At 36.9% G+C, this 27,566-nt stretch overlaps 1 protein-coding gene across 1 annotated transcript in view; it reads right to left on the reverse strand.

Moving 5' to 3' along the window:
* Nucleotides 1-6,121: 6,121 nt before the first annotated feature.
* The window catches only part of cwc27 (CWC27 spliceosome associated cyclophilin), a 49,956-nt gene continuing 28,511 nt past the window's right edge, over nucleotides 6,122-27,566 (reverse strand). The window contains exons 11-14 of the mRNA XM_052567729.1: nucleotides 27,223-27,323; nucleotides 12,876-12,985; nucleotides 11,578-11,690; nucleotides 6,122-6,631 (exon numbers count right to left, since the gene is read on the reverse strand). Of these exons, the coding sequence (XP_052423689.1) occupies nucleotides 6,469-6,631; nucleotides 11,578-11,690; nucleotides 12,876-12,985; nucleotides 27,223-27,323 (487 nt within the window). The 3' untranslated portion in view covers nucleotides 6,122-6,468. The remainder of the gene's footprint in view (nucleotides 6,632-11,577; nucleotides 11,691-12,875; nucleotides 12,986-27,222; nucleotides 27,324-27,566) is intronic.

Here is a 27,566-nt window from a genome sequence, read left to right on the forward strand (position 1 = left end):
TGTCAAGTAAGGAGGTTTCTGTAGTTAAGATAAGATAACACACTTAGGAAACGCTGTTCTGTAATGGGTTTTTATACTAAATGTGGTCCTACCTAAAATTACCATGGTTTCCAAACAGAAAAGATACAATTTTAAAGTTAGGATCTTTCTGTAATATGCCCCCTGGTGACTGGCCCATTTCTGGAACTGAGGGTCAATGACATCCAGCATAGTCCCAAATCATTTAAATCACGTGTAATGATGATCATAAGTATACAGCCCCCTGCTGGATGTGCATAATACAAAACAAAAAAGTGTTTTAAAGTGTATCGAGCGGCAAAAGACACACTCAGTTATGTTTTAAGTAGACAACATGAACATGAAGCAGGGAAAATACTTGTCAAATGTTTGTCAAATGCTTGTCAATACATTAGATCTGTGCATTCAGTCTTAAACTGGCAGCAGCCTAAACCGGTTGCAGTTTTTGTCATTTAATGGTGGTTGGAGGGAATGGGTTGAAACTAAGAGGCCTTGTCCATGTCAATCAAAAAGGAAAGTTATTTCATAAGAACAAGACATTAAATTCTGATAAAAGATTAGAAAGACAAACTCAGGGTCTAACTTAATGTTGAACAGTTTTGTTGTACAATTGCACAGTAAACTGTTTTATGCTGAAAACAATGAATCTAAAAGGAACAACACCATAAAAGAGGAGGAACTAAACGTGAATTGAGCTAGGACCATATAAATTTAATTACATTAAATGTTAACATGAATTGTGGAGCGCAAACACACCGGATTTTCCAAGGTAATGCTAAATAGCACATGACGGTTTACTTCACACTGTCTGAAGTTCAATCAGAAACGCAGACCTCTTGACATCCACCTCTTGTGCTTGACAGATGAAATCATCTCTCTGAAGTCTCGGTTATGCTTTATAACACAATTAGCAGCCCTTCACAGTTGATTGTTATCAGACTGTGTTGGATGGAGAGACACAGAATAGACTGTCCTGTTTAGATGAACATAATTTGCGTCAGGAGCAAATGATTCATGGGTAATATCACTCAGGCTTCCAAGTGAATCCCTTCAGTGTTATGAGGCTGCTCAGTTAAAACTTCACTGAAAAACCTGTCGTTCACAATCCACTGCATGCTTCTGTCTTCTGACTGATAGTCTTTACTTTTACAGCAAGCAAAAGACCTTTTAGTGTAATTGTAAAAGCGTCCACCTTCAGGTCATTTGTACTTGTGTCCATTACGGCTGGAAGTAGGGGTGCCGAGGCTTCTGCACCACCCCTGCTGTGTAGCCCAGAACAATAAAAATAGGATGTGGTGTTAAAAATAAATTAATGAATAATTTGTATATAAATAAATAGATAAATTTGATTACTTTAGATATTGAATCAAATTCATTGAAAAAAGTAGCCTATAAGCCAACTAGAAGCAACATTTAAACATGAGTTAAAGGGTTAGTTCACCCAAAAATGAAAATTCTGTCATTAATTACTCACCCTCATGTCGTTCCAAACCCATAATCCATTCATCTTCAGAACACTAATTAAAGGTCCCCTTCTTCGTGATCCCATGTTTTAAACTTTAGTTAGTGTGTAATGTTGTTGTTAGAGGATAAATAATATCTGTAAAATTCTAAAGCTCAAAAGTTCAATGCCAAGCGAGATATTTGATTTCATAATAAACACATATTTGATTATCAGAATTCGTCTACAAAAAACGACCCGTTTGGACTACATCCCTCTAGTTCCTGCAGTAATGACGTCACTAAAACAGTTTTTGACTAACCTCCGGCCATATGAATTCACAAACAGGGGGCGTGGCCTTGTTGCGCTCCGACGGAGAAGGAGGAAGAGCTGTGTTTTTGTTTGCCATGTCGTTCAAACGCTGTTATTTTCATCTCGGAGTCCAATCATCTTTGTATGGGCTTCCCAGGGACACAAAGATTATTCTTGAAAGATGGAGCAGTTCCCTCTTTGTCTGGAGAAGGTGTTGTTTATGGACCACAACCGGTAAGTGTATTTTATTATTTAAGTTGGTGCAACGCTGTTTAGTTTTGTTAACTAGATGTTAGGACTGTGCAAAAAAACGAATGCGATTTTCATGCGCATCTCGTCAGTAAAAACGCTCCTGTGATTAAAAATACATCTCCAGCACGTGCGTTCTAGCCCAATCACGTTTCCAGGAGGGCAGCGCGCGCTCAGCTGCTGTCGAATCACAACACAGGAACCGCTGGCCCAATCAGAACTCATTACGTATTTCTGAAGGAGAGGCTTCATAGAACAAGAAAGACATCAGCCGGTTTTTATGACAGTGAAAACAGCGGTATACAGATAGGTGAATTGTGTGTAAAATACTGTTTTTTTACACGCGAAACATGAACACATTATATTGTACACTGTAAACACAATCAAAGCTTCAAAAAAGCGCAAATAACGGGACCTTTAAGATATTTTTGATGCATCCCGTGAGCTCTCTGACCCTCCATAGACAGCAAGGATCCCAACCAAAATTTTATAGAATACTTAATGTGCGCATCTATTTTATTCAACAATTTGTCTCTTCCGCTTCACCCTGGAGCCACTTTGGACTGGATGTTGATTTGTGTGCCATGATTTTCTGATTAAATTATTACCTGTAACATGTCTGTGTCGTACCCAAATTAAAAATGAACAACCGTTTCAACAGACATAAGAGACAGCAGAGAACGAGTGAGCGTGTTTAACTCCGCATTCTCACATCTGTAGCACTTATTTTGATCTTTAACGTTAGGTATTTCCTATCCTTAAAACAAAAATTAATTTTTTAGGTTGATTCAATATTACTCAATGAAAAAACACACATCTGCAATTCTACAAAGACAAGACTAGCTTATATTAAACATAAAAGTTTTATGAAAAGATGTAAGATATAAGATTGATGTACCCTAGTTGTTAAGAAAAACAGTCTATACAATAAATTAGTACAATGGCAAATTTGCATATATTAAACTTTTTTAACAAAATGAATAAGATTGATATACCTTGCATTGTAACACAAATAAGGTATTTTCAGTTATTTAAAAATAATGATTAGTTTGAGGACCCTTTTTTTTTTTTTTTTTTACCCAGCAATAATAAAGATACTCAACATTTCCAACAGATTAAGTCACCAAAACAATATTAGGACACAACCCCATTTCCCAAACCCCACTATGTTATCAGTGAGAAAATAAACAGGGTGCCTAAAATAACTGCATCAAAAGTTTCAATTGAAACCAAAGGTGTAAGAAGATAAGACAAAGTCCTTTTCCTGCAGCAGAGACGCCAAGGAAAAAAAGGTGAAAGAACGGGAAGATCTTGGCTTCTACAGGGTCTAAACGCAGTGAGGATTCATCTTGTTCTGGACTGGGGAAAATTGATTAAGTGATCTATTTATAATGCTCATTCACAAGGGCAGAGACAGATAGTGAGCAAGATAATGACATTACTGCCACATTCAATCTCCCACAGTCATGTGACCTGCAGTAATGATGGGTATTTGGTATCTTGGCCAGTGACAAGAATGTTAAGTGTTTTCAGTGCCACAATGTTTTGTCTTGTCTCACCTTAAAGTCCATGTTATGTTGCATCCATAATTATAATTGTGATTAGAAATTTGATTAATTGTGCAGCCCTAACCTATACCACACAGTGCTTCTTGCCAGCTTTCGTTCTAGCCCCATGCCCATGAAATGCATTTGTGTGTGTGCAAAATTAAAATGCTGTTGCCTTTATCCCATGTTAATCTGCGACAAACTAAAATTCTGCGTGTAAAACTAGACTATACATGGCATTTCTTTTAGTACTGCTCAGTTGTGTGACTTCTGGGTTCTTCAGTCACCTGCAAAAGAGCTGATGTGAATTACTGTAGCACTTAGAAAATTATGACAAATATTAAATAAAATTAATTCAAATATTAAATCAAATGCATGACCAAGAGCCAGTCTCAGAACCAACACAACAAATCATTTTTTCTTTTTTTTTTTATTAATATATGCAAATAAAATAATGAAATATTTGTAAAACAATCTTAAAATCTATTGATGATGATGAATGATGACTATTATCTTTATTATTGTGGCCACAACTGAACTGGATTAAAAAGAGAGAACATATTCGTAACATAGCCAAGATTTACCGAAAACAAGGAAATAAATGAATCAAACGTGGCAACGATTTAATGAACTATGTTATGTAAACGAATTACTTATTAGTGATCACAACATCTTTTTTTCCCTCCCATTTTATGTGCAGGGCTCTGAATAAAATAACATTTTACATAAAATAATTAAGATAAATTTTACGTTTTATCCACAATCGTGGTTTCAACTGTCAACACAAGAAATAAATGAAAATTGCACAGAGCACAAACATTTAATAACCACACATTAAATATGTGGAATATAATTATTTTTTGAAGCTGTAAATAAAACACAGATTACTAGAGTATGTTGTTTGAGAAAATACCACAGTCTTTCTACTTTCTTTGCAATTATATGAAAATATTTCAAAGCCTTTTTTCAGTGTAATATGTTAAACAATTATAAAGATTTTGCTTATTCAGTAGTATGATTAATTTGTTTGACTATATAATACTTATTGATAACATTACATAATTTCTTATCTTTTGCACTGATTTTTTTTTTTTTTTATTCTCATTCTCAATTATTTATTTATTATTATTATTATTACAGACAGCAACTCTCCTTCCATTGATCCACCATATATCATCAGACCAGTCCCCGTTATGTTTAGGAACTGCCCTGAACGCGTGCGTGGTGTAATGATGTGTTGAAATCGCAGACCCTGTGGTTTTATAAAAGTCTCGGTGTGACAGAGGCACAGTCGAGCCAGTCAGAGCACTAGTAGCTGCACTGGCTTTGGTGCGTCCCACCTGGTTTAAATTTGCAGCGGCTTTGGCCACGCGGCTCTTATGGTGTAACATTAACTCTCCTTCCTGTTCCATATGAAAATTTAAGCGTGATCCCAGAGGAGCAGTAAAAGGTTGCACGCTGGCCAAACTGCGCTGCTGGTCGCGCACTCGTGGTAGATCATTCAGACCAAACCACAGTCAGCCGGCATCATCAGGAGCACCAATGGACTCTGCTCTTTGGTAACAAAATTTGAGACCGATAGGAAAAACGATAGGCACTGTTTATTATCTTGCCACAGTTTTAAACAAATGGGATGGTTTTGGTTGGGGAAATTAAAAATGGCTGTGCAAACTATGATTCAGACTATATTTTTTTTGACGTACGGCTGCAGGATGAGTCAAGCGTGACTCTGGTTTACTTCACGATGGACATGTGTGTCTTGCATTACTGCTGTTATTTAATGGACAGGTTGAACTCCAGAGGTCCGGACTCGCTCAATTCAGGACAGATGTGGAGTGGATCCAGCGCTCGCACATTTTCACGGCTTCTCTTTTACGATGTACCATACGAAGTATAGTTGTGAGATGCTGCCATTGCATTGAAATTATTATTATTGAACCAATTCAATTAAAAATATGTATTTTAAAAAGAACAAAGCAAATGTTACTTCATTTGCGCAAATTATGAGTGTCATGAAAATATACAGAAACAATAATTTAATGATAAATGTCATTCAGAAGGGGCGGAAATGTTAAGCTATTAAACGCTTAATGGCATATAACACATAATAAACACAATCAAGTAAAGGCGCATTAAAGCACAATTGGGGCTGCTAACAACTTTATAAAAAAACAATTTTGAAAATACCAACTCAACTTTCTTCATTTAAACTGTGCATTTCCGCAGTCTTGCACATTCTGTGTCTGAGAGCATGCATGGCTTCTGCAACATATTTGCAATCATTACTGTCATTATGGCTATTTTTTTTAATCATGATCAATTATTAAATCATATGATTGATCCATTGCAGTTTGTTACAGTTTGGATCAATGCATGTATTTTCACACCATATAGTTTTATGTCAAGTAATGGCCACCTAGCCCTCTATCTGTATTTGCTTCAGTTATGTTACTATTACTGATGTCAGTTTTAGGATTATTTGGTCTGTGTAGTTGGACAGTGAATTTAATCAGTTTATTAGTTAGGTCACAAAGTGGACAACAATGCAACAATGCAGAAATAATACATTTTATTACCGTGACGAAAACATACACTTTCACTTCAAGAGAATGATTAAACCGGTTCATGAAGAAGTTTGTTTGGCAGAAAGATGCAAAAAAACAAAATAACCAAAAGAACAAGATGGCGGCATTTTTCTTACATCTATGGGTTAAAAACAATAAATGTTTGCCATCATCATAAGCATTCTCAAAATCTGTAGACAGAAATGAATGTCTTTTCAAGAAAGAGTCTGCAGATATCTCCCCACTCACAGTTAATTCAATTCTTCTCAGCTAGAAATGCTTATCCGCCTTATGTTGTACCATTTCTAATGGTAGGAGTCACTCCAGACGGACAGTCTCACCTCTTGGCCTTCTTCTCTTTCAGGAGTTTTTTGCTCTCCTCTCGTCTCCTCTTGTTGACGGGGTTGCGTGGATCATAGATCTCGAACGTGTCTTCGTCCTGCATGTTGGCATCTTTTACCTTTCTGGTTTGTTCATCAAACTGCAGAACATGGGCCATCCTAAATCACAAGGGGAAACAGAGTGATCAAAATCAGTGTTACAAGTGCTGGGAATTTCCCAGTGGAACAGATCGAGTCCGAGCAGACTTCCGACTATGATGAGTCCACAAAAAGCCTGTTTCAAAGTATGTTTAAAGAAATAACTCTTCCAAAAATGAAAAATCTGTCATTTATTCCTACTGTGATAGGTGCAATCAATATATATACATACATACACACACACACACTTATCCAGTTTGGTGCATGCACACATGCAATTGCCTTTTAACCGATTAACTGACTGCATATCTCATTACATAATTTGCATGAAAAATTTACGATTTGATCTTCAACTTAAGCTTTTATAACGATGCTCCATGTAAGGAGGTCTCAATAATACAGCACAGAGACTCATTTACATTGCATTTCTTCAGAAATGCTCTCTCGCTCTCTCCTCACGGCAGCACTGCAGGTGATTGGCAGGCAGAATTACATTCCACGGAGCATTCCTGAGTGCCAGCATCATTAAGAAGAGCTCACAGCTGGCTAAAGTAGCATCCTGAGGACTCTAGAAGACTGCAGACCAATCCAAGACACTGTTTACACTACGCCAACAGGACACAGAAATACAGTTCTGTCATATCGGAGTGGTTCTACTTACATCTTCTATGATTTCAGATGTCTACGCTGAGATATTTAAAGAGAAATGACTCGAATGTTGTTCCAAACCCATCCATGTTTACAATCACAGTTAATGGGCTCCAATGTTGCTCTGCTCTCCATTAACTAACCATACGTGTTCTTCAAAATATCTTCTTTTGCGTTCCAAAGAAGCAAGTCATTCATACAAGTTTGGAACGACGTGAGTAAATGATGAATGGATTTTCATTCTGTCTGAGGTCATATTTAGGGCGTTGTTTTTGGAGTAAGCCTAGGATGAGGTGCATATCCACACATCTCACCTCTGCTCTGTTGACCTACATTTCATACTGAGATGATGGCTACAGAGGAACTGTCTGAATCGAGACATGGAGAGAACCTCAAAGAAACGTCAGGAAGGGTGAAACAGGTCATTGTTATACATCACGGACACGGCCAGATGGCTCTCTGGGGTCTCATCTAAACCAAAGAGAGATGCTAAAAGAACTGACATTCCACACCTGTTGGAGCTATTCTGGTGAAGGTCAGAATTTCTGGAAAGACTCCATCCTTCACAAATCCAGATCTGCGGTGCAGGTATCATAGTAAATGCACTCGCCTCCAAAGCCCAGGGCTGCTTTGAAAGAACAAGACGTAACGGGACGTTTCAATAACTCAACGGCTCCCAGCTGTCATTCAATACGGTGCAAGTTTTGGTGGTTTCGCAGAAGTGTGTCAGAAAGTAACTGTAGGAGCTGAAGGAAGATTTTTAAATTGAGCCGGTTGTCCGAGTCAAGATGAATGCATGAAGGAACCGAAGAATGGAAGCGGCCTGCTCTCTAAAATTATGAGCACTCTGGTTGGTAAGTAATCCACCACGCTGCTATTTTTGAGCCATCGCAGAACCCCTGGATTCAGCCAAAGAGACGCATTAAAAGTCTGCGAGTGCGTGCGAGCCCATTTTTAAGTGTTCAGTCCAGTGTGTGTGTGTGTGTGTGTGTGTGTGTGTGTGTGTGCACGCTTGCATCCATTTGAAGTCCGTAGGAGATGTGACAGCTCATCTAGAATGTCATGGCTATACTCTGGCAGACCCGCAGGACTCCCGTCGTGTAAAGCAGCCGGCTCTGATAATTTGTCTAGCAGTCTCGGTGATGACAGCCCGTCGAACTCCTCGCCTAGAGTTATGGCTCGCGCAAAAATCTCACCGTTTGATTGGGGGCTCTTATCAGGGAGGGGCTCCCGCCATGATGCCGAGGCCCTCGGAAGCCTCTTCCTGAATTTATTTTTCTTTCGCTTTTGCAAAAGAGGGGGAAGCAGGAGCGGAGGCCTGGGCGAAAAGGGTTTTTTGTAGACGCAGACACAGATGGAATAGTTTACAAACTGGCCCAGACTTGACTTCCAGTGTCTGACCTGTTGTAACCCATGTTCCGTTCGTGGGGTGCAACAGGCGTTCAGAAAGTGGTACAGACTTCCCACTGCTGTTTTTCTAGCACCAAGGGGCCTCCCGTCCCTCCTCCTGTCTGGAGTCAAACCCAAAACGTCCCAGCGTCGTGGGGGTCCTTAGACAGCAATGACAGTTCATTCTGAAGACAAAGTAACTGATAGGAAACACGGGCTCAGACGGCGCCCCCCTTTTGCGCTCACATGTGGTATTTGTTGGAGCATCTGAGTGCATATATTTAGATAAAGACTCAAGGTCTTTGATGAAAAGAGAGTACGAGAGAAAAACACGCCATGTCCATTCATTTCCCTGCGGCGGCTTGCGGCGTGAAGAGGGAGGACGACGGTCTGACAGATCTTCGCTTTATCTTAAGCACGTCACCGTTCCAGCACGGATTCGCACACCATTAAGACTGATAATTCATCAAGTGTAAAGACATTACTCTCCACAGACGCATGTGCCCGACCGCATTCTTTACGTTTGATTATGATTTACGGTTTCCCTGCGAAAGTGCGAATCGACTGCCGCGGACGTCTACCAAACGGTTAAGCATAAACGTGCCACATCCAACCCACAGAGTCACTTCAAACGCTTCCAACGGAAAACTACCCTGGGTTTTCAATGAACTGTATCAATAAATAGGGTATACGTTAGTACGGGACCCAAAAAAGCAAACCGCTGAGGCTATACGTTTTAACCGAGACCGAAAAAACTGAATGATTTACCAGTCTGCTTCCCGTAATCCTCGGAAAAACTAGAAGTGCCGTGTGACGCACTGGTCATGGCAGGGCTTTAGATATAAAGTGTATCTATGAATCACTGTAATGTCCAATCAAGTTGAGCGTTCATTAAATAGAAAAACACATCTTTCAAACTGAAAGCCATAAATGTGGATGAGCAAAATCAGTTTTTAAGTACCTACCGCCATCTCAGAGGCCGTACTTACAAACGCATGCATCTTCATCACATGTGCTAGGAAGATTATGGAGAAAACAGAATCAAACTGAAACATTTCTAATTGATATTCTATTTGTGTACTTAAGCGCACAATCAGGGCCATAACTTTGTGCCTCGCATGCAGCATTAAGATTGATGCTCCCTGGAGCCTGATTCATTTCGCGGCATCATAAATGTTATCCTGGCCAAAGAACTCAGCTGTCAATAACACCCTCGGCCCGACATGGAAACGGTCCCATCAGATCAGGACTGAAAAAAAGATATAAAATGTAGAGGATGCCAAAAAGAAAATCTAAGCTGTGTTTAGTCTTCATATTTAACAGAGAGCAAAAATAAAACCGAACAGACTTAATATTTGCTCAGTGAGTGGTGTGTGTGATTTAGTGATCTAGCAGCGCTGTGACATGGTAATTATTTCTTTTCTGTCTTCATAATCTCGTAGTACGCTGTTGGACTGGAATGTCTCCAGTGACACGCAGACAGACGAGGCAGTTGTTACAGCTCATGACGTAAACAATGTCCAACACAATGTCTAGTAGTGAGTGATATTGTGAAAACGATCCGTAGGGAAGAAGGGGGTAAGATATGCCACTTTTTACCTGACCTGCCACAAACTGAAATTATAAGTAAGTGTTGATAACTGATCTAAAAGTATAACTTTTTAATAAAAAGGTGTACAACTTGCTATGTTAGGGGTAAACATACAAAGGGATAAAGCTGAAGCACCGAGAAAAATGTAAATTATTGATCATTTAAATAAAAATCTGAACATAAATAAGAAAAAAAAAATCAATAATTCCATTCTTAAAGACTAGTTTTCTTAACATTATTGCAAATTTTTGCATTTTATTTGCTATATATATTATATATCATAGTCACTGGCACAGGCACCATTTTGGAAAAATGTTTTAATAATTCACGGCAAAAAAATTACACGATTTAGACACTTAATATTTCACACGTCATATATATTTTTGGGCCCTGGAAAAGTTTGTAATGACAAAATAAATTTTAGCTGTCATGCCACAGTCAGCTGGATGTTATGGAAGCTTTTCTTCTAAATATACAGTTGCATTTTAAAAAAATATTGCACAATGTTTCCTCAATTAAGGTGTGCGATACACCCCACTCTTCTCTATTGATTTACAATGGCTGCAGAAGTCAAACTAGGACATATCTGACAACAGAAAGAAGTATTTCATTTTCAAAGCTGTGGATTTGAGGAGACACGGGTGACCGCTAGCAATGCAGTCAGTTAGTGCTGGTTTGATGGTGGTCAAGCTGGATCCTGGATCCAAAACCTGGTCTTCAAAGTGATTGCCACTGGTTATGCTGATTAAAAAGCCTGGTATGGACACCAGCACGCCTCTATCGAAAGCATATGCTGGTGTTATGGAAAATTCCAACAATGGTTTATCACCGGTTGCTGGTTCTGCTGGCACCCGTAATGAGCGTCTGTTAAAAGACAGCACGCGTCTGACTGCAGGTTGACGTGCCCTGTCTGGCGTTCGGTGGGTGAGACACGTTCCATCTGGGCACTCCGTCTGCTGAAGCAGTTATTTACTCAGTTAAGTCAGCTGAGAAAACTACTTCTCCACAAGTGGCTATTGCAGCGCAGCAAAAACAAACACTGCATACTGTTCTAATGGTGTCAGCGCGCTGCAGGGCCAAGCGCATTACTTGGCTGGAGAGCGAGGTGGCTCAGGCACACTTAAGGCAAGCAGCTGTGCCTGATGTGGAGAGAGGTAGGAACGTTTCGCTATGTTAGTCCAAATAAATAGCTCGGCTACCTTAATGCGAAACGGTAGCTGTGCATTGGGACAACCAATGAGGCGCGAGTTACTGAGAATGCATTTGATCACAGACAACTGCAAGTCCATTAGTGCATTAAACCTCTGTAGGAATGGAGAAGTGTGTAAAAGCAACTCACCAGCCCTTATCGTCATCCTCGCCAAGTTCCTCGACGTCTTCCTCTGGAACACTAGGAGACTCCGAAATCGCAGATGATAGTTTGGATTTGAAGCGTTCCAAAAGGGCGAGTGTCTTTAGAGGCAAGAGAAAGTGTGTTATTTTGATTTTCGGCTGTTTTTTTTTGTTTTTTCATTCATTTCATTCCAAACCTGTAGTGACTTCCATTCTCCTATTCAATAGGAAGGTCGAGTGATCGAAATAAATCTTTTTTCTGATGATATACGTTTGAGTAGTGTAAAAGATTTATATTTATCTACGTTATATTGAACTTTGAATCTTCATGATTCATCTGTAAGGCACTACATTTTGTGTTGGGTTCAATGGAAGATATTTCAAATAAATCTTGAGTGTGTCCAAACAATAAAAGTAAATAAGGTCCAGTGTTGTTTGGGACTCCACTGATGCTCACTGTATGAAACGGACTGTCATTCACTGCATGTTGAAGTAGAGACATTTGATTTATTCTTGAGTCAAATCTTTGCTATGAATAATTCAATTGACCTTACAACAGATAATTGACTTACAGCCTGTGGTCAGACTCTGTGGTAGACCGCATGAACAAATAACTTGCAAATTCTGAATGATATCCCACAAGCAAAACTCTCAACGGTTGAACACAGTATGGTGGGATCTTTTAGTAAAAAGGGACTGGTTTAAATAGCACTTCTTGTTCTTTATTATATACTTTTGTATGTAATAGTGAAAACAAGTGAAGGAAATGTAAAATGAACTACATAGAGCTAAAGTTCGTGTCATTTAAAAACAAACAAACACATTATCGCTGTTTGCGTCTTTGTGTTAATGGCAATATTTATGACATGTCGACTGTGAATTCTTGACACTTGGGAGAATTTAGTCTTCTACCATTATATTTAAAGTTTCAGTACAAATTATTAATAAGTCTCGTGCTTCATGTTTTGTGCATTTGAAGTAATTTCGTATTAGTATTGCATTATTAATAAATGACAAATAAAATGTCACTTTGTTTGTCACACAAAGACTTTGAACTTGCAATAAAGCACACAAGTTGCTATGATATTCTTCATAAATTCTCCTGAAATTCATAAAAGAAAGAAAGTCAAAAGGTTTTGGATCTTGAGTAAATGATGGCAGCAATCTCATTCTTAGGTAAACGGTTCCTTTGAGAAGAAACTTGTCTTTTATTTCAAGCTGAAATAAGCCAGAACTTTCCAAATCTATTTTTTTACCATTATAAGATTGAAGAAAATCGTAGTGTTTCTTGAAGCCATGACTTACCTGAGCCTCTCGGCCAGAACCTTTCTTCAGTTTCTGCTTCCTCATGTCTTCATACTTCTTCCTGCTCTCCAGGTACTCTGTCACCGCCTCACTGGTTGGCTTACTGTCACCTTTGAGAGAAAACAAGAGCGATTACAAACTAGATAAGAGAAATTAACTTCCCTTCAGGGATCAATCTGTCTATTTTCTTGTATTTTATATATATAGTAGTGTGACTCATTTGAAAAAAATAGCCGAATTCCATAGCAGAAGTTATTACTATCATATGAACATAACTATGAAATACATAAAGTTTATACTGCTATAAACTTAGAAGATGATGACAGCTCCTGTGGGCCACTTCCTTCCAAGAATAATCACATCGCCAATGCCAAAATTTAGGTCCTAAGACCCTCATCAGTGCAAAGGCCAAAATGTATGACTTTTGCAGTCTGAACGACTTTCTGCGCTACAAAGAAATGGATTTTATTCAAATTATAAGGAAACACATGTGATATACAGACATATATACTAAAAGGATTAAACATATTAAATGGGAAACACATCAAAATGTGTTTACGTAACACTGAGGCTCTCTCATCATTCAAGACATTCACAGCAAACACTACAAAATAAGGCGGGCACAAGTGAATGAGAAATGAACACAGTAATGAAATATACCATTTCTGTCATATAATATCATATTATAACAGCTTTATTTGATGGCATTTTGCAGTATAAGCGTGCACAACACGCTTTCCAAAGCCAAGAGATTTTTCATTTCCAAGTGAAACGTAAACCAGAAAGATGACAGTAAACAAATACTGTGCCTTACAGTGATTTAACCACAGTAAACAGGGTTTTGGACAAAGTTCAATAAGTAGTTACATTCATGAAAATAATAAGAATAAACCATTCTTTACTAAATAATATAATTCCTTGGCCAATTAGTTTACAGTTGTCATGCAGCGTTGCAACTTTATGCATTAATATAAAATGCATGCTCACAGCTTTTTATAACGGTTTTAAATGCAATTCATCCAGAATTTATATAAAGCTTATATATATATATACTGTATATAGATAGAGAGAGAGAGAGAGAGAGAGAGAGAGAGAGAGAGGGAGAGAGATCGACATGACTTATTTCATTTAAAAATAGACACTTCCAGCTTTCTTTAGATATATTTCTCATGTCTTTTTCGTGAATTTTTTTGTGAATCGTTTCTTGATGATATTTGTGGAGACTGAGAATGCAGAAAGCACACACTATTCCTTTTCATTATTTTACAAAACTTAAAATAAAAAAAGTTTTGTTGCTATTGCCAGAGTATACAAATAATACTAGTGCATTTTCAGTGTGAATATTTTATAAATATTCAATAATAAATATTCAGAAAATATTTATGCATTTTCCCGGTACTGCATTTTATTAGATGTTAAATTCATTTTCTACATGGCAGGTAAAATCAATATATCAAAGCAAAATTATCCAGGTGTAAACTACTGTACATGTCAATGTATTCATGTAAAATGCTAGGCTAGATATTTAGTTTTATTTTAAATATAAAATTTTTTTCACAAAATTGTAGTTGAAAATGTGAATGGTTTACTACATATTAGACTTGTCCTGTCTGGTTTAAGAAAACACACAATTAAAAAAAAGACTGGAGTGGGGCTGGAATGTTTAAACTCTTACAATGTTTAAACAAATGACAACAAACTTTGGACAACAGCTCATTGTGTGATGTACAGACAATGCTAAGGCACAGTATTATCCAATGAAATGAGTTTCCTACTACAAATGCTTACATTAGAAAACCCTGAATCCTGCAAGACGATATAATAGTCAAATAAAAGTGCCTCCTAATCATATGCACCAATTAGAAAGGTGCCTAAAAATAAAGTGTATTCTACAAATCCCATGCCAGAATTGCAGGAATTGGAAAAGTCAATAACATCAAGGCTGGACTGTTGACACTGGTGTCTACAGGCATTAATGTGCCACTGCAAATTCCCCAGCTCAGACGTCACAGATCGCCCGGCGGGTACAGAGACTCTTTCGACTGCACCTGCCCTAACGGCAACTATGACTGAATGCTTTCTCCACAACAAGCTCAAGGGGAACAAACTACATCAGACGGAGCCTCCAACATCTGGGTGATTTATTTCACGTTAGCGCCGTCATGTAACGAAAAATCTTTTTCCCCCTCACAAATGGAACACTTGTTTATTCTTCGTATTTATGAAAACCGCACTGGAGAGAGGCTGGAAATTTGTTTTTCAGCAACCGAGAGAGCGTGCCATGCGTTCGTCTGAGAGCCACCGAGTGTGTTTGAAAATGTTTAGTCTGTGGCATGAGCTAATAGAAAACTAGAAAGACAGAAAGAAAGTAATGAGCCAAAGACTATTAAAACACATTGACTGTGTAGAAAACCGAACACTCGACATCATTTCAAATCTATAAAACAAGGGCTGCCAATACGAGCTGAAAGCATGTTTATCATGGCCGCTGTCCAGACAGTGAAAGATACAGCTTTGATAGGACTGAAATAAACATGTATTAAAACAAAGTACAAGAACTTTTACATTCTTTGAGCAGTTTGTATATGCAGTGTATGCATGGCAATAAATCAGAAATAAATATTGCTGCAACAGTTTTAACGTTTCTTTAAATGACTCTGATGTGATATGATATGATATATAATATTCATCAACTATCGTTGAAAATGTTGGGGTCAGATTTTTTCTGAAAAAAAAAAAAAGTTATTCAGCAAAGGATGCATTAAAGTAATCAAAAGCAGCAGTATTTAATGTTACAAAATATTTTTATTCGAATAAATACTGTTATTAAAAAATATCAGTTTCCACAAAATTGAAAAAACTGTTTTCAGCATTGACAATAATTATACACATTTTCTTGAGAAGAAAACAGAATATTAGAATGATTTCTAAAGGATCGTGTGAAAATTCAAAATAAAAACAAACATGTATTTTGAATTGTAAAAACATTTTAATTGCATAAAATGCAACCATGTTAAAATTAAGTGACTTTCAAAACGTAAAAAAAAAAAAAAAAATCCTACTGCCCTTTAACTTTTTTGAACACTGTTTTTGTAACAGTTTTTTAAAATATAAATTTAAATTTAAAATATATTTTTACTATCCGGCCCAATCAAAGAGATGGAGGGTGGAGGAAAAAAAGAAAAGAAAAGAACATTAAATTGCAGTGATGGTAATTAAATTCAGTTTTAAAATTTAAAATTACTGTAAAGCAGTTGAATAATTATAGCATTAAGTACCAATACAGTTGAATGATTATTCTAATAATCATTAGATTGGTCGTTTACAAAAGTTATTGTTAGTTTTACTGATGTATCGTATGACTTTAAGCGAGAACCACTTTATCAGGACACAAGAACTTAAACACCTGTTGCACTGGATCCCATTAATATGCCTGACAGGCAAACATCTCGTCCTTTAGTTGAAAGCATTTCTGGGCTGGACTTACCCGAGGTGTAATGTTCAGGTAGAGTGGAACTTAATTGAGTAACTAAAGTTAGAGTGAAACAGGTTATTTGAAGAGAATGGCTGTCATTAGCCACTCAAACCATGCAATTACTCATTTACACAGGCATTCAACGCATGAATGCCACAAATTCAGAGTTGTGATTGAAATCACCTTTCTGAAAAGTCTGGTAACAGCCCTTTTCTATGTGATTTATGTGAGCAAAAAGTGATGCCTTCCACTCGGCCTGCTGAACGCTCGCGCTCGGGCCCAGCTGCAGAGCGCGACTCGCAGGCCTGCTGAATGATGGCACCCTTAGGGCCTACAACAGCAGCACACTCCATCGACTCCAGCTGGTGTTGCTAAGTACTGTCTTTGAGTTTGACGGCTATTCTAACAACATTCCATCCCTCTCCTGTCACTCGGGACAAAAAGAGCTACAAATCATGCAACCGGCAACAGGGGGTTGATGGGGACGACAAACACCTCGTCATTTGGGAGGTGGATTATTTCCCTTTTGCTGGTCAAGATCGAAGGGGTGAATTCAAGGCATTTTGAAGCTACAGCAATTGGGGGCTATCAGTCAGCGCCGGCGTCTTCAGCACAGGAAGACCTGAGCGTCTGCTGACTGTTACACTGTGTAATTCAATGTTAAAGATCTGATCTTAATCAGAAGGAGCACAGTTACTCTGGTGTTCAAGACAACACCATTAATTATGTGTAGGATCGCAATCATCTTAAAGGGGTCATATGATGTGATTTCAATTTTTCCTTTCTCTTTGGAGTGTTAAAAGCTCTTGGTGCATGAAGAAGATCTGTTGCAAGGACTAAAGTCTCAAATCCAAAGAGATATTCTTTATAAAAGTTAAAACTCTGCCATGCCTCCCCTAAAACGGCTCATTCAAGCACGCCCCCACATGTCTATGTCAGTATGTGGAAATATTTGCGTAATGCCGCCAAAATGTTCATGCAAAGAAAGGAGGAGCGGTTTCAGTAATTGCATTTAGTGGACGACCGTTTTGTGAACCTGGGAGAGGAGGTCATTCTGACTTTGCTATGACAATCTGGCGCTTCTGAATCAGCAACTGGAAGTGTGTTTTTTCAATTCAATTACGGAGTTTTGCGTTTCCGTGTGTGAGTGTGAGAGAGAGAGAGAGAGAGAGAGAGAGAGAGAGAGAGAGAGAGAGAGCGAGAGAGAGAGAGAGAGAGAGAGAGAGAGAGAGGGTCACCAGTGGAGTCAGCTGTCTTAAACGTCCGTGGCTTGTGTTCTGCAAACACACACGAGCTTCATCCCTGCGTCTTTCGGCTTGAACTTATGGTAAAATAAAGGACATTATTAACGGTCTTTACATTTATTTTGAAAGATGACCCTCACAATAATGTAAAGGATGTTACATTTCTGACGAGTGGTTGCGGTGATCAGCCAATCACAATGCACTGGGTCAGTTGGCCAATCAGAGCAGACTGTGCTTGTCAGAAGGAAGGACTTTGTACAAAACGATGCGTTTGAGAGAGACGGGGCATAGAGGACTTACAATAATGTACAGTATTTGAAAAATAATGTTTTTGTTTTTTTTACATTTAAGCATGGCAACATATTCTGTTAAAAAAAATACACAAAATTATGATCTTTAAAAAAAAAACATCATATGACCCCTTTAAAAATGTAGGCTACCAAAAATAATTACCCATGAAAGCAGCAGTTCTCAACCTTTGTATTTCTGGAGTCAGACTTTGGCTCTCAATAGTTCTTAAAAAAAGAAAATAAACGTCAGCGATGATTATGAGACACTAACAATAGCAGTGAATCTTAGAGCATTAAAAATGAGAAATGGGAAGTTTACAGTTTTATAAAACCACATACATTCATTCTTCTGTTGAAACTTGTGTATAATTGGATGCTGTATTTTTGTACAAACACACAAAACCAGTCAAAACTTTGAAATAAATCAGTTTAATTAATTTTTTGTGTGTGAGAAAGAGGTCTCTCATTCTCACTAAGGCTGCATTTATATTTAATCAAAAATAGAGTAAAATAGAACTGTCTATTTTAATAAATTAAATAAATAAGTTAAAAATCATTAATAATTAAAATATTTAAATTAAATTACTCCATTACTTCATTCTTCAGAAGTCTTTCTAATATGCTGATTTGCTGCTCAAGACACATTTCTTCTTATTATCAATGTTGAAAACGGTTGTGCTACTTATGTGATAATTATAAGAATCATTATTTATAAATGAGTATTAATAATAATTGATAAACCAGCAGCAAATCATCATATTAGAATGATTTCTGAAGATCATGACACTGTAAGTTTATCACAGAAATACATTACATTTTAAAATACATTCAAATAGAAAAGTTATTTTAAATTGTAATAATATTTCACAGTATTAAAGTTTTACTGTATTTTAGTGGACTTCCAATTTTACATCTACCAACTAAAAGTTTTACTTCAAACAATGAAAAATATGATGTTGATATTTGGTGGCAAATCTAGTGCAAGTACATAAATGCACTGCAATTCTTTGATAAGAAATACAAGGCTCTTGAATCTTTTTATAAGATTACGCTCTCACAATTTCTCTTGCACATCAATGTGTTTGACTGACAAGGCGCCATTGAAATAAAACACCCCGTGCACACAGGCATAACCTGTATAAATAACTCAGAGTGGTAGAAAGAATGTTGCCACATCATTTAGGTGGGTATAAAACGGACCGTGTTTTTAGCATGTCTCTCTTATTTTTGGCTCTCACAAATCACAGCCATGCCAAGAAAGAGAAAACCAGACTAGACGAACATGCTATAATTTATGTCTTGAAAACTGAAGAGATGTCTGTCGAAAATAATAATTCAAAAGGGTACAAATGTCTTCTACTTTGCTTGCTGAATTGCGGAGGAGACAATTGGCTTCTTCCTAAAATAAGATAGCAGATGCCAAGAGAGCGGCTTGCTGTTATTAGAGAGAGGGGAGGAATGTGTTTGCTTTCGGGACTGAATACAAAGCTGGAAGTAGCCTCTGTGGACACATGAACACTAGAGAAGCGGACTCAAACCCAAACATTGAGATTAGGAGGTGGGACCAGATGACTAGATGGCAAGAGAGCCAACTTTCACTTTAACAGAGAAGCAGAACATCAACGAGGACAGTTAAAAACGTGAGCACTGGAGTTTAGTTTAAGATGTGATTTTGAATGATTATTCTTGCTTTTTGTCAAGCTGAAAATGAACCGATCATGTGTGCACATTTTAATGTTAGTATATGCAGTCATAATTTAATGTTAAAATTATGTAAAAAATATTTAGAAAAATGTTAATAACATTAACAATATATACAAGTATATATACACACATACATATACACACACACACACACACAAACACATTTAGACATATATACATATACAGTACATACATATACACATATACATAAATATAAATATACATATTTACATATATATATACATATTATAAATATACATATTTACATATATATATACATATTATATATATACATATTTATATATATATATTTATATATATATATTTATATATATATATATATATATATATATATATATATATATATATATATATGAGGGGCCGTACAAGACTTAATTCATTCTGGCACTCTCACATACTTACATTCTCCTTTCACATACATATATTCTTGCTTTCACACACTTACATTCTTCTTACACATGCATACATTTCTACTCTTACACACACAAACATTCTCCTTTCACATACATATATTCTTGCTTTCACACACACATACATTCTCCTTACAAATACATATATTTTTGCTTTCACACTTATACATTCTCCTTACACATACAGACAAACATATATTTCTACTCTCACACACATACATTCTCCTTCCACACACACATACATATATAGAATGGATGTATGTAAGAGAAGAATGTATGTATGTGCGAGAGAGAGAAAAGTGGAAACGGAAGGCATGTAGTTGAAACGGAAGGCAGGTTAGGTGTGATCAGACTCACAGTGACAGGTCTTGATCAGGATGGCTGAGGTAGATGAGGCAGCCGCAGAAGTATTTCAGCAAGCTATCTGGGTTTTAAAAAATACATAAATAAATATTATCATCGTGAAAAGGTTGCATGGCCTCGTCATTTGAGCGAGTTGTGATTGAGGATGCGAGCTTAGCCTCAGTCATGTTGCCAGATAGACGACTTATAAGCGTATATAATATAATTTAGGAAGTGAATTAAGTGGGAGGCAGCAAGTTAGCGACAGCGATATCTTTATATTATTTAAATAACCCAAGACTCATTGCGGTTTATTCATTTTTAGATTTTTATTTACTTATTTATTCAATTGCACAGCTCTGCGTGTAGCAATAACTCAGTGCTAGACTAGTGTTCTATAAGCGCCACCTGCTGTCGGAGATTGAATTAGCATTTTCATTGGAATCAGAAAGCGCTTTATTGCCAAGTGTTTAACACACACAGAAGAAATTTCGTCAGGAGCTTCCAGTACAGAAAGTACAAACATAGTGCAGACACACACATATAATTGAGGAAATAAAACTAATAATAATAAATAGTAATAATAAAATATTAATTCAGCACATCTGATGTTTTGTGCACTTGCTTCAAGTTGCATATATTGTTTGTTTGTTTGCTCAAGGTTAGTTTGGCCAGTAACAGAGCAAAATAAACATTTAATAAATGTAAAAAAAAAAAAAAAAAAAAGGAAAATGATAAGAACTTAATAAATTTGCAATGAAAATGGGAATCGGCTCATTTGATTGTAAAATAAATAAAATCCTGATCAGTGCATCTTTAACTGGAATAGTTAGGCCTGAAAAAGAATGGTTTATTTTAGTTTTATCTTTGAACTATTGTATCTATTTGTGCAAAATGGTTATTATTTATTACAATACAATGTTACAGTCAACAATGAAAAAAATAAGTCTTATTGATTGATTGATTGATTGATTATGGCAAGTCCTGTGAAAATTTTGCCAGGGCAAGTAAAAAAAATTAAACCACTGGCCGAACCGAACCAGTAGAAAACTTATTTAGCATTAAGCCCTGTTAATACAATCAAAATCAGTATCTTAACACTTGAACACAGATCTGTAAAACACATAGGTTGCATAATGATATGCTCAAGTTAAAAACTTAAAATATGTACTTGAAAAGAAAAAAGGATGACTTTGAATAGCTGTAAAACTGTGAGGAAGAGCTGATCAGGTCTTACACATGTATTTCCTGGTCTGAGAATGACTTCCTGCAGGAAGTAATAGATACCAAAAAAGATAGAAGTAATGTATGTGTAAGGAGAATGTATGTGTGTGAGAAAGAGTAGAAATGTATGTATGTGAAAGGAAAATGTATGTGTGTGAGAGTAGAAATATATGTATGTGAAAGGAGAATGTATGTGCGTGAGAGCGAGTAGAAATGTATGTATGTGTAAGGAGAATGTATGTGTGTGAAAGCAAGAATATATGTATGTGAATGGAGAATGTATGTGTGTGAGAGTGCCAGAATGAATTATGGCTTGTACGGCCCCTCATATACACACACACACACACACACACACACACAAACCTGATTCCAAAGAAGTTGGTACATTGAACAAATTGTGAATAAAAACAGAATGTAATGATGTGGAAGTTTCAAATTTCAATATTCTATTCAGAATTCAACACAGACGACATATCAAATGTTTAAACTGAGAAAATGTATAATTTTAAGAGAAAAATAAGTTGATTTTAAATTTCATGGCATCAACACATCTCAAAAAAGTTGGGACAAGGCCATGTTTAACACTGTGTGGCATCGCCTTTTTTTTTTTTATAACAGTCTGAAAACATCTGGGGACTGAGGAGACAAGTTTAGGAATAGGAATGTTGTCCCATTCTTGTCTAATACAGGCTTCAAGTTGCTCAACTGTCTTAGGTCTTCTTTGTCACATCTTCCTCTTTATGATGAGCAAATGTTATCTATGGGTGAAAGATCTGGACTGCAGGCTCGCCATTTCAGTCCCCGGATCCTTCTTCTACTCTACTCATGATGTTGTAATTGATGCAGTATGTGGTCTGGCATTGTCATGTTGGAAAATGCCCTGAAAGAGACGACGTCTGGATGGGAGCATATGTTGTTCTAGAACTTGGATATACCTTTCAGGATTGATGGTGCCTTTCCAGACTCATGCAACCCCAAACCATCAGAGATGCAGGCTTCTGAACTGAGCGCTGATAACGACTTGGGTTGTTGTCCTTGTCCTCTATATAGTCCGGATGACATGGCATCCCAGTTTTCCAAAAAGAACTTCATATTTTGATTCATCTGACCACAGAACCATTTTTCACTTTGCCACAGTCCATTTTAAAATGAGCCTTGGCCCAGAGAAAACATCTGGCTTCTTTTTTGACCTATAGACTTTTAGCCGGCAATGGCAAATGGCACGGTGGATTGTGTTCACCGACATGGTTTCCTGGAAGTATTCCTAAGCCCATGTTGTGAACAAAAAACAAAAACACTTTTTATCACTAAAAATAAAGCCTGTTGGAGCCTGTTTCATAACGCTCGGTTATACTCTAGCGCGGCCGTGCACCGCGAATCTCCATGAGTGCATCTGGCAGTATGGATGAGGCTCGACGCACGTGCGCAACTTGCATCGACTCGTGCCTGGCTCCGCGTTTAAAACTAATATAAATTCAGTTTAACTGCTTGCTAATTTCACTTGAATGTAATGAAACATTCAGCACATTTTCCACTTGTTCTTAAAATCTCAAATACAATGTAACAAATAATACTTTAATAATTGACTAAAGAAATAGAGTTCTTTATTTATATTTTTAAAAAATCCAGTGAAATTCAGTAACTAAGTTAATTCTATAAAATGAGTTATACCATTATGATCTTGATTGCTGAAAAAAAAAAAAAAAAAGATTCAAAGGATTTCAGGGTTATAATGGGAATTGTATTGGATAGAACAACAGTAATTCCCATTGGAATAATGCCAAAAACAAAAAAGCAGGGTAATGATAATGTTTTTTTTCAGCAGGGTAATGATACTCATACTGTGCTGCACATTATTGACCATATTGAGCTGAAGCTTGACTTTTGCAATTTAAGCACAGAGAACAGAAAAACGTTTAAAACTTTTTAACTTTGACATGGCTTCTTAACTTTAAAATGTCAGTTTACAAAGACATTTGACAAATTTCTGCCACTGTAATACTTTTCCTGTGAATAATTAAATCAATAAATACATATCTGCATGTCAATCAACATCAACGCGAGCATTTCACGTGTCTTCAACAGTTTAATAAAACGTGTCTTTCACAATCATTACGAAAGCCCTTAGAAACAAAACTGACAATGTACCTCTGTCAGCATTACGATTTCTAACACTTACATTTTTATTTATTTCTTTTAAATTGTATTGTATATGCAAAGACTGGTCACTCCACATTGCCCACAAAAATGTGGATAATGTCAACACCGTACTGGCACAAATGACTGTTTAAGCATTTTGTCAAGGACCTGTCATAGCGCCAAATGAAGAGCACATGAGAGAATGTTAAAGCCTTCTGTACTATTGTACATCTGCATGTGCAATTAGATTTTTTACACATTCTACAAGTTCAACTAACTAAAGATTAAACTAATGATTATGTCATCACACAAACTCTCTAAAATGGCCATTTGTAATTCTTTTAAGAATAAATGCCGTCCTTCTTGCTCATTAAGTAGGCCTTAAACATGCACTGGCTGCTGAGTGTAAATAGGACATTCCAACCCAAACGTTAAAAAACATTGACTAGGGTGAGGGGACACACCTTTGCCCCCTGAAAACACACAATGTGAAGACAGTGATATACAACAGGGCCATTGGAAAGCTCTGTAGAGGTCAAAGGTTTGTCTGAGCAAATCTCAAGCACGCAGTAATCCTCACAAAAAAAACCTAGAGCCTAGAGTGCTCTCTGAATCTGAGAAACAGAAACGGCTCTGAGCCCTGTTTGCACTTCCGGCAAATTCTCAGTGCCTTTACCAATAGATGTTAGACTGAATGGACCATCTAACTAAACAAGTTCACTCTTCAGATCGCACTTCCTCTTCATCATCACTGATGCACAGCTCAAAAGCCCTGTGAGAATAATGTCTTTGTCATTGAAGACAGGAACCTTCAAATAGCTTGTTGCTCTTGTCTGATTTGCCCAAAAAATATTACGTTTGCCGACAATTGGGAGGTGAAGGCCCATTTCTATGGTTATGAAAAATATTAGAAATGAATGCTGCCTGAAAGAGCACAGAAAGACTTGATTTTGCAAACAGGAGAATATTGGAAACTAGACTTTAACTCTATTGTAATATCTTGACCCAGACTTGGCTTGAAGACCCACAGCACTCCTTCACACGAGTTTGAGATTCTGTTACAATCACTTCAGTCAATGAGAGAAGCAAATGAAAGTATGTTCTGGTCATATTTCATTTTAGTCTTAAGTGGATGGGGAAAAAAAGTAACTATATTTTGCATGATGAAAAATGCTGTTTTTGAGAATAAAGTATACTTTTTTATTCTTTTAAAGGGGGGGTGAAATGCTATTTCATGCATACTGAGTTTTTTACACTGTTAAAGAGTTGGATTCCCATGCTAAACATGGACAAAGTTTCAAAAATTAAGTTGTACGTTTGAAGGAGTATTTCTGTTCCAAAAATACTCCTTCCGGTTTGTCACAAGTTTCAGAAAGTTTTTTTCGAGTATGGCTCTGTGTGACGTTAGATGGAGCGGAATTTCCTTATATGGGTCCTGAGGCACTTCTGCCGGAAGAGCGCGCGCTCCCGTATAGCAGAGCACTGAGAGCACAACAGACATTCGGTGATCAGAGCGATTCACTGATCAGAGGGAGAGCGTCGCGAAATGTCACAAAAGAAGTGTGTTTTTGGTTGCCAGGGCAAGACAACCCTGCACAGATTACCAAAAAAAAAACAGCATTAAGGGACCAGTGGACAGAGTTTTTTTTACAGAGCATCAACGGAGTTGTGCAAGTGTTTGTGTTTGTTCCCTGCATTTCGAAGATCCTTGTTTTACAAACAAGGCCCAGTTTGACGACGGATTTGCGTATCGTTTATTTCTTAAGGATGATGCAATCCCAACGAAAAGGGTCACGATCGTGTGTTGGAACCGCAGGCGGTGAGTAAAACTGCTTAAAATATCTCTGCCTCCTTGTTAGTGTGTCCCCTCCCATGCCGGAGACCCGGGTTCGAGCCCCGCTCGGAGCGAGTCATTGCTGCTGCTGCTCTCGTTCAGTTTCAGCCTCGGGATCTGATTCTGGATCATTAATAAACAGCTGAATCTGACTGTAAGCCATGGTTTGTTTTGGATGTTTTTTTCCTCACGATAATGTCACAGTTTCCAAACGCTCTCAACGCAAAAGCCTACTGGCGCTCGTGATTCTTTAACTCCGCCCACACGTCACGCCTCCAGCCACTCGTGTTTTTCCGGGAAAAATCAGTACAGACTATCTTTCTCTTATGAATATAATAAAACTAAATACTTTTTGAGTTATGAAGGGTGCAGTACTACTCTATAGGTACTCAAGATTAACAGGAGATTGAGTGAAAACGAGCATTTTACCTCCCTTTAAGAAATATTCGCCAGGGAAAAAAAATATTTACAGAATTTATTAACCAGAAAAACATAAAAACACAACACTGCAATTCTGAGAATTTATATATATATATATATATATATATATATATATATATATATATATATATATATATATATATATATATATATATATATATAGAGAGAGAGAGAGAGAGAGAGAGAGAGAGAGAGAGAGAGAGAAAATGAATCAGAGATGCTTTTAACATTATGATTGTTAACATTTAATGAAACTTGAAAATTAATTTAATGAAAATTTTTTATATATATATATATATATATATATATATATATACATATATATATATATATATGTGTGTGTGTGTGTGTGTGTGTGTGTGTGAATTTGAGAAGAAGAAAAAAAGTTTTTTAAACTGTTAATAAATTGATGTTAAACTGTGTAGGTTTCATAATTTCAATTAATTAGACACAAAGGTAATGCATGCACTGAAAATAAAAATCTAAAGTGTCATATGGATTATATGCTGCTGTCACTGGGGGATATTTAAACCAATTAAATTGACTTTAATATACTAATTAATTAGCTATCAAAAAGAAGCCATACAACTGAATATTTGGAACAATCCAATCAACATAAATGACAATGGGCCCACTTTTAGGACATTATTGCCGCGTTTCCACCAAATTACCTGGGACATTTGTACCAGGAACTTTTTTCCCCAGGAACTTTGGAAACGCGGCATTAGTAGAATTTCTTCTTCTGTATTCCAAAGATTTCACAGGTTTGGAATGACATGGGGTTGAGTAAACAACTCCTGAGTAATGACCAAAAAACGTTTCACTGCTCTTCAATATGTTCACAAAAGGTAAAAATTAACTAGGCTTGTCTAAAAGAATCGACTAAATAACAGCTAGCAATGTGAAAAGTCTAATGCTATCCACACACACGCACACATACACAGCAGCTTCAGATATTTTTGACATAAAAAAGCAAGGCCTGATGTAGAAAAACAAACCACTGAAAAAAGAACATTTCAGTTGTTTGGAGGATCATGTTGACTTGATTTTGGGAGAGGTTGAAATACTTTCACTACACCATATGTGAGAAATAAATGACGTTTTCACTGTTAAAACAGTATAAAACATGACATCTCAAAGAAAACTGGTAAGAATACAGAGCTTTCTTCAAATTCTGTCAATGAAAAGTCAAACAGCTGTGATTTTGTGGCTGAGACACTCACCCTCACTGACATCCTCTTCTTTCTTCACACCATCTTCTTTTCGCTGTTTGATTGCAAGTAATTCTTTCTTCAGCTGGCGAGCTTCTTTTCTCAATTCATCACTGTGGAAAGACATTCAACCGAGAGCTGGAATTAATTTCCAGTCTTGGAAGGATCACTTTCTCAATAAGTCTTGCAAAATGTAGAAGGGAAAAACATGTTACGGAAGGAAAAACATGTAGCATACTTTTTATGCAAAGCAGTTGAAGATATTTTTCTGCTATCGGAGATAAATCATTCAAGTTATGAATAAAACATTTTAACAAGTTAACATGGTCAACGGCCAAATCTTATATATACTCAAA

This window comes from Carassius gibelio, chromosome B10 (assembly GCF_023724105.1).
Source record: "Carassius gibelio isolate Cgi1373 ecotype wild population from Czech Republic chromosome B10, carGib1.2-hapl.c, whole genome shotgun sequence".
Taxonomy (NCBI): Eukaryota; Metazoa; Chordata; class Actinopteri; order Cypriniformes; family Cyprinidae; genus Carassius; species Carassius gibelio.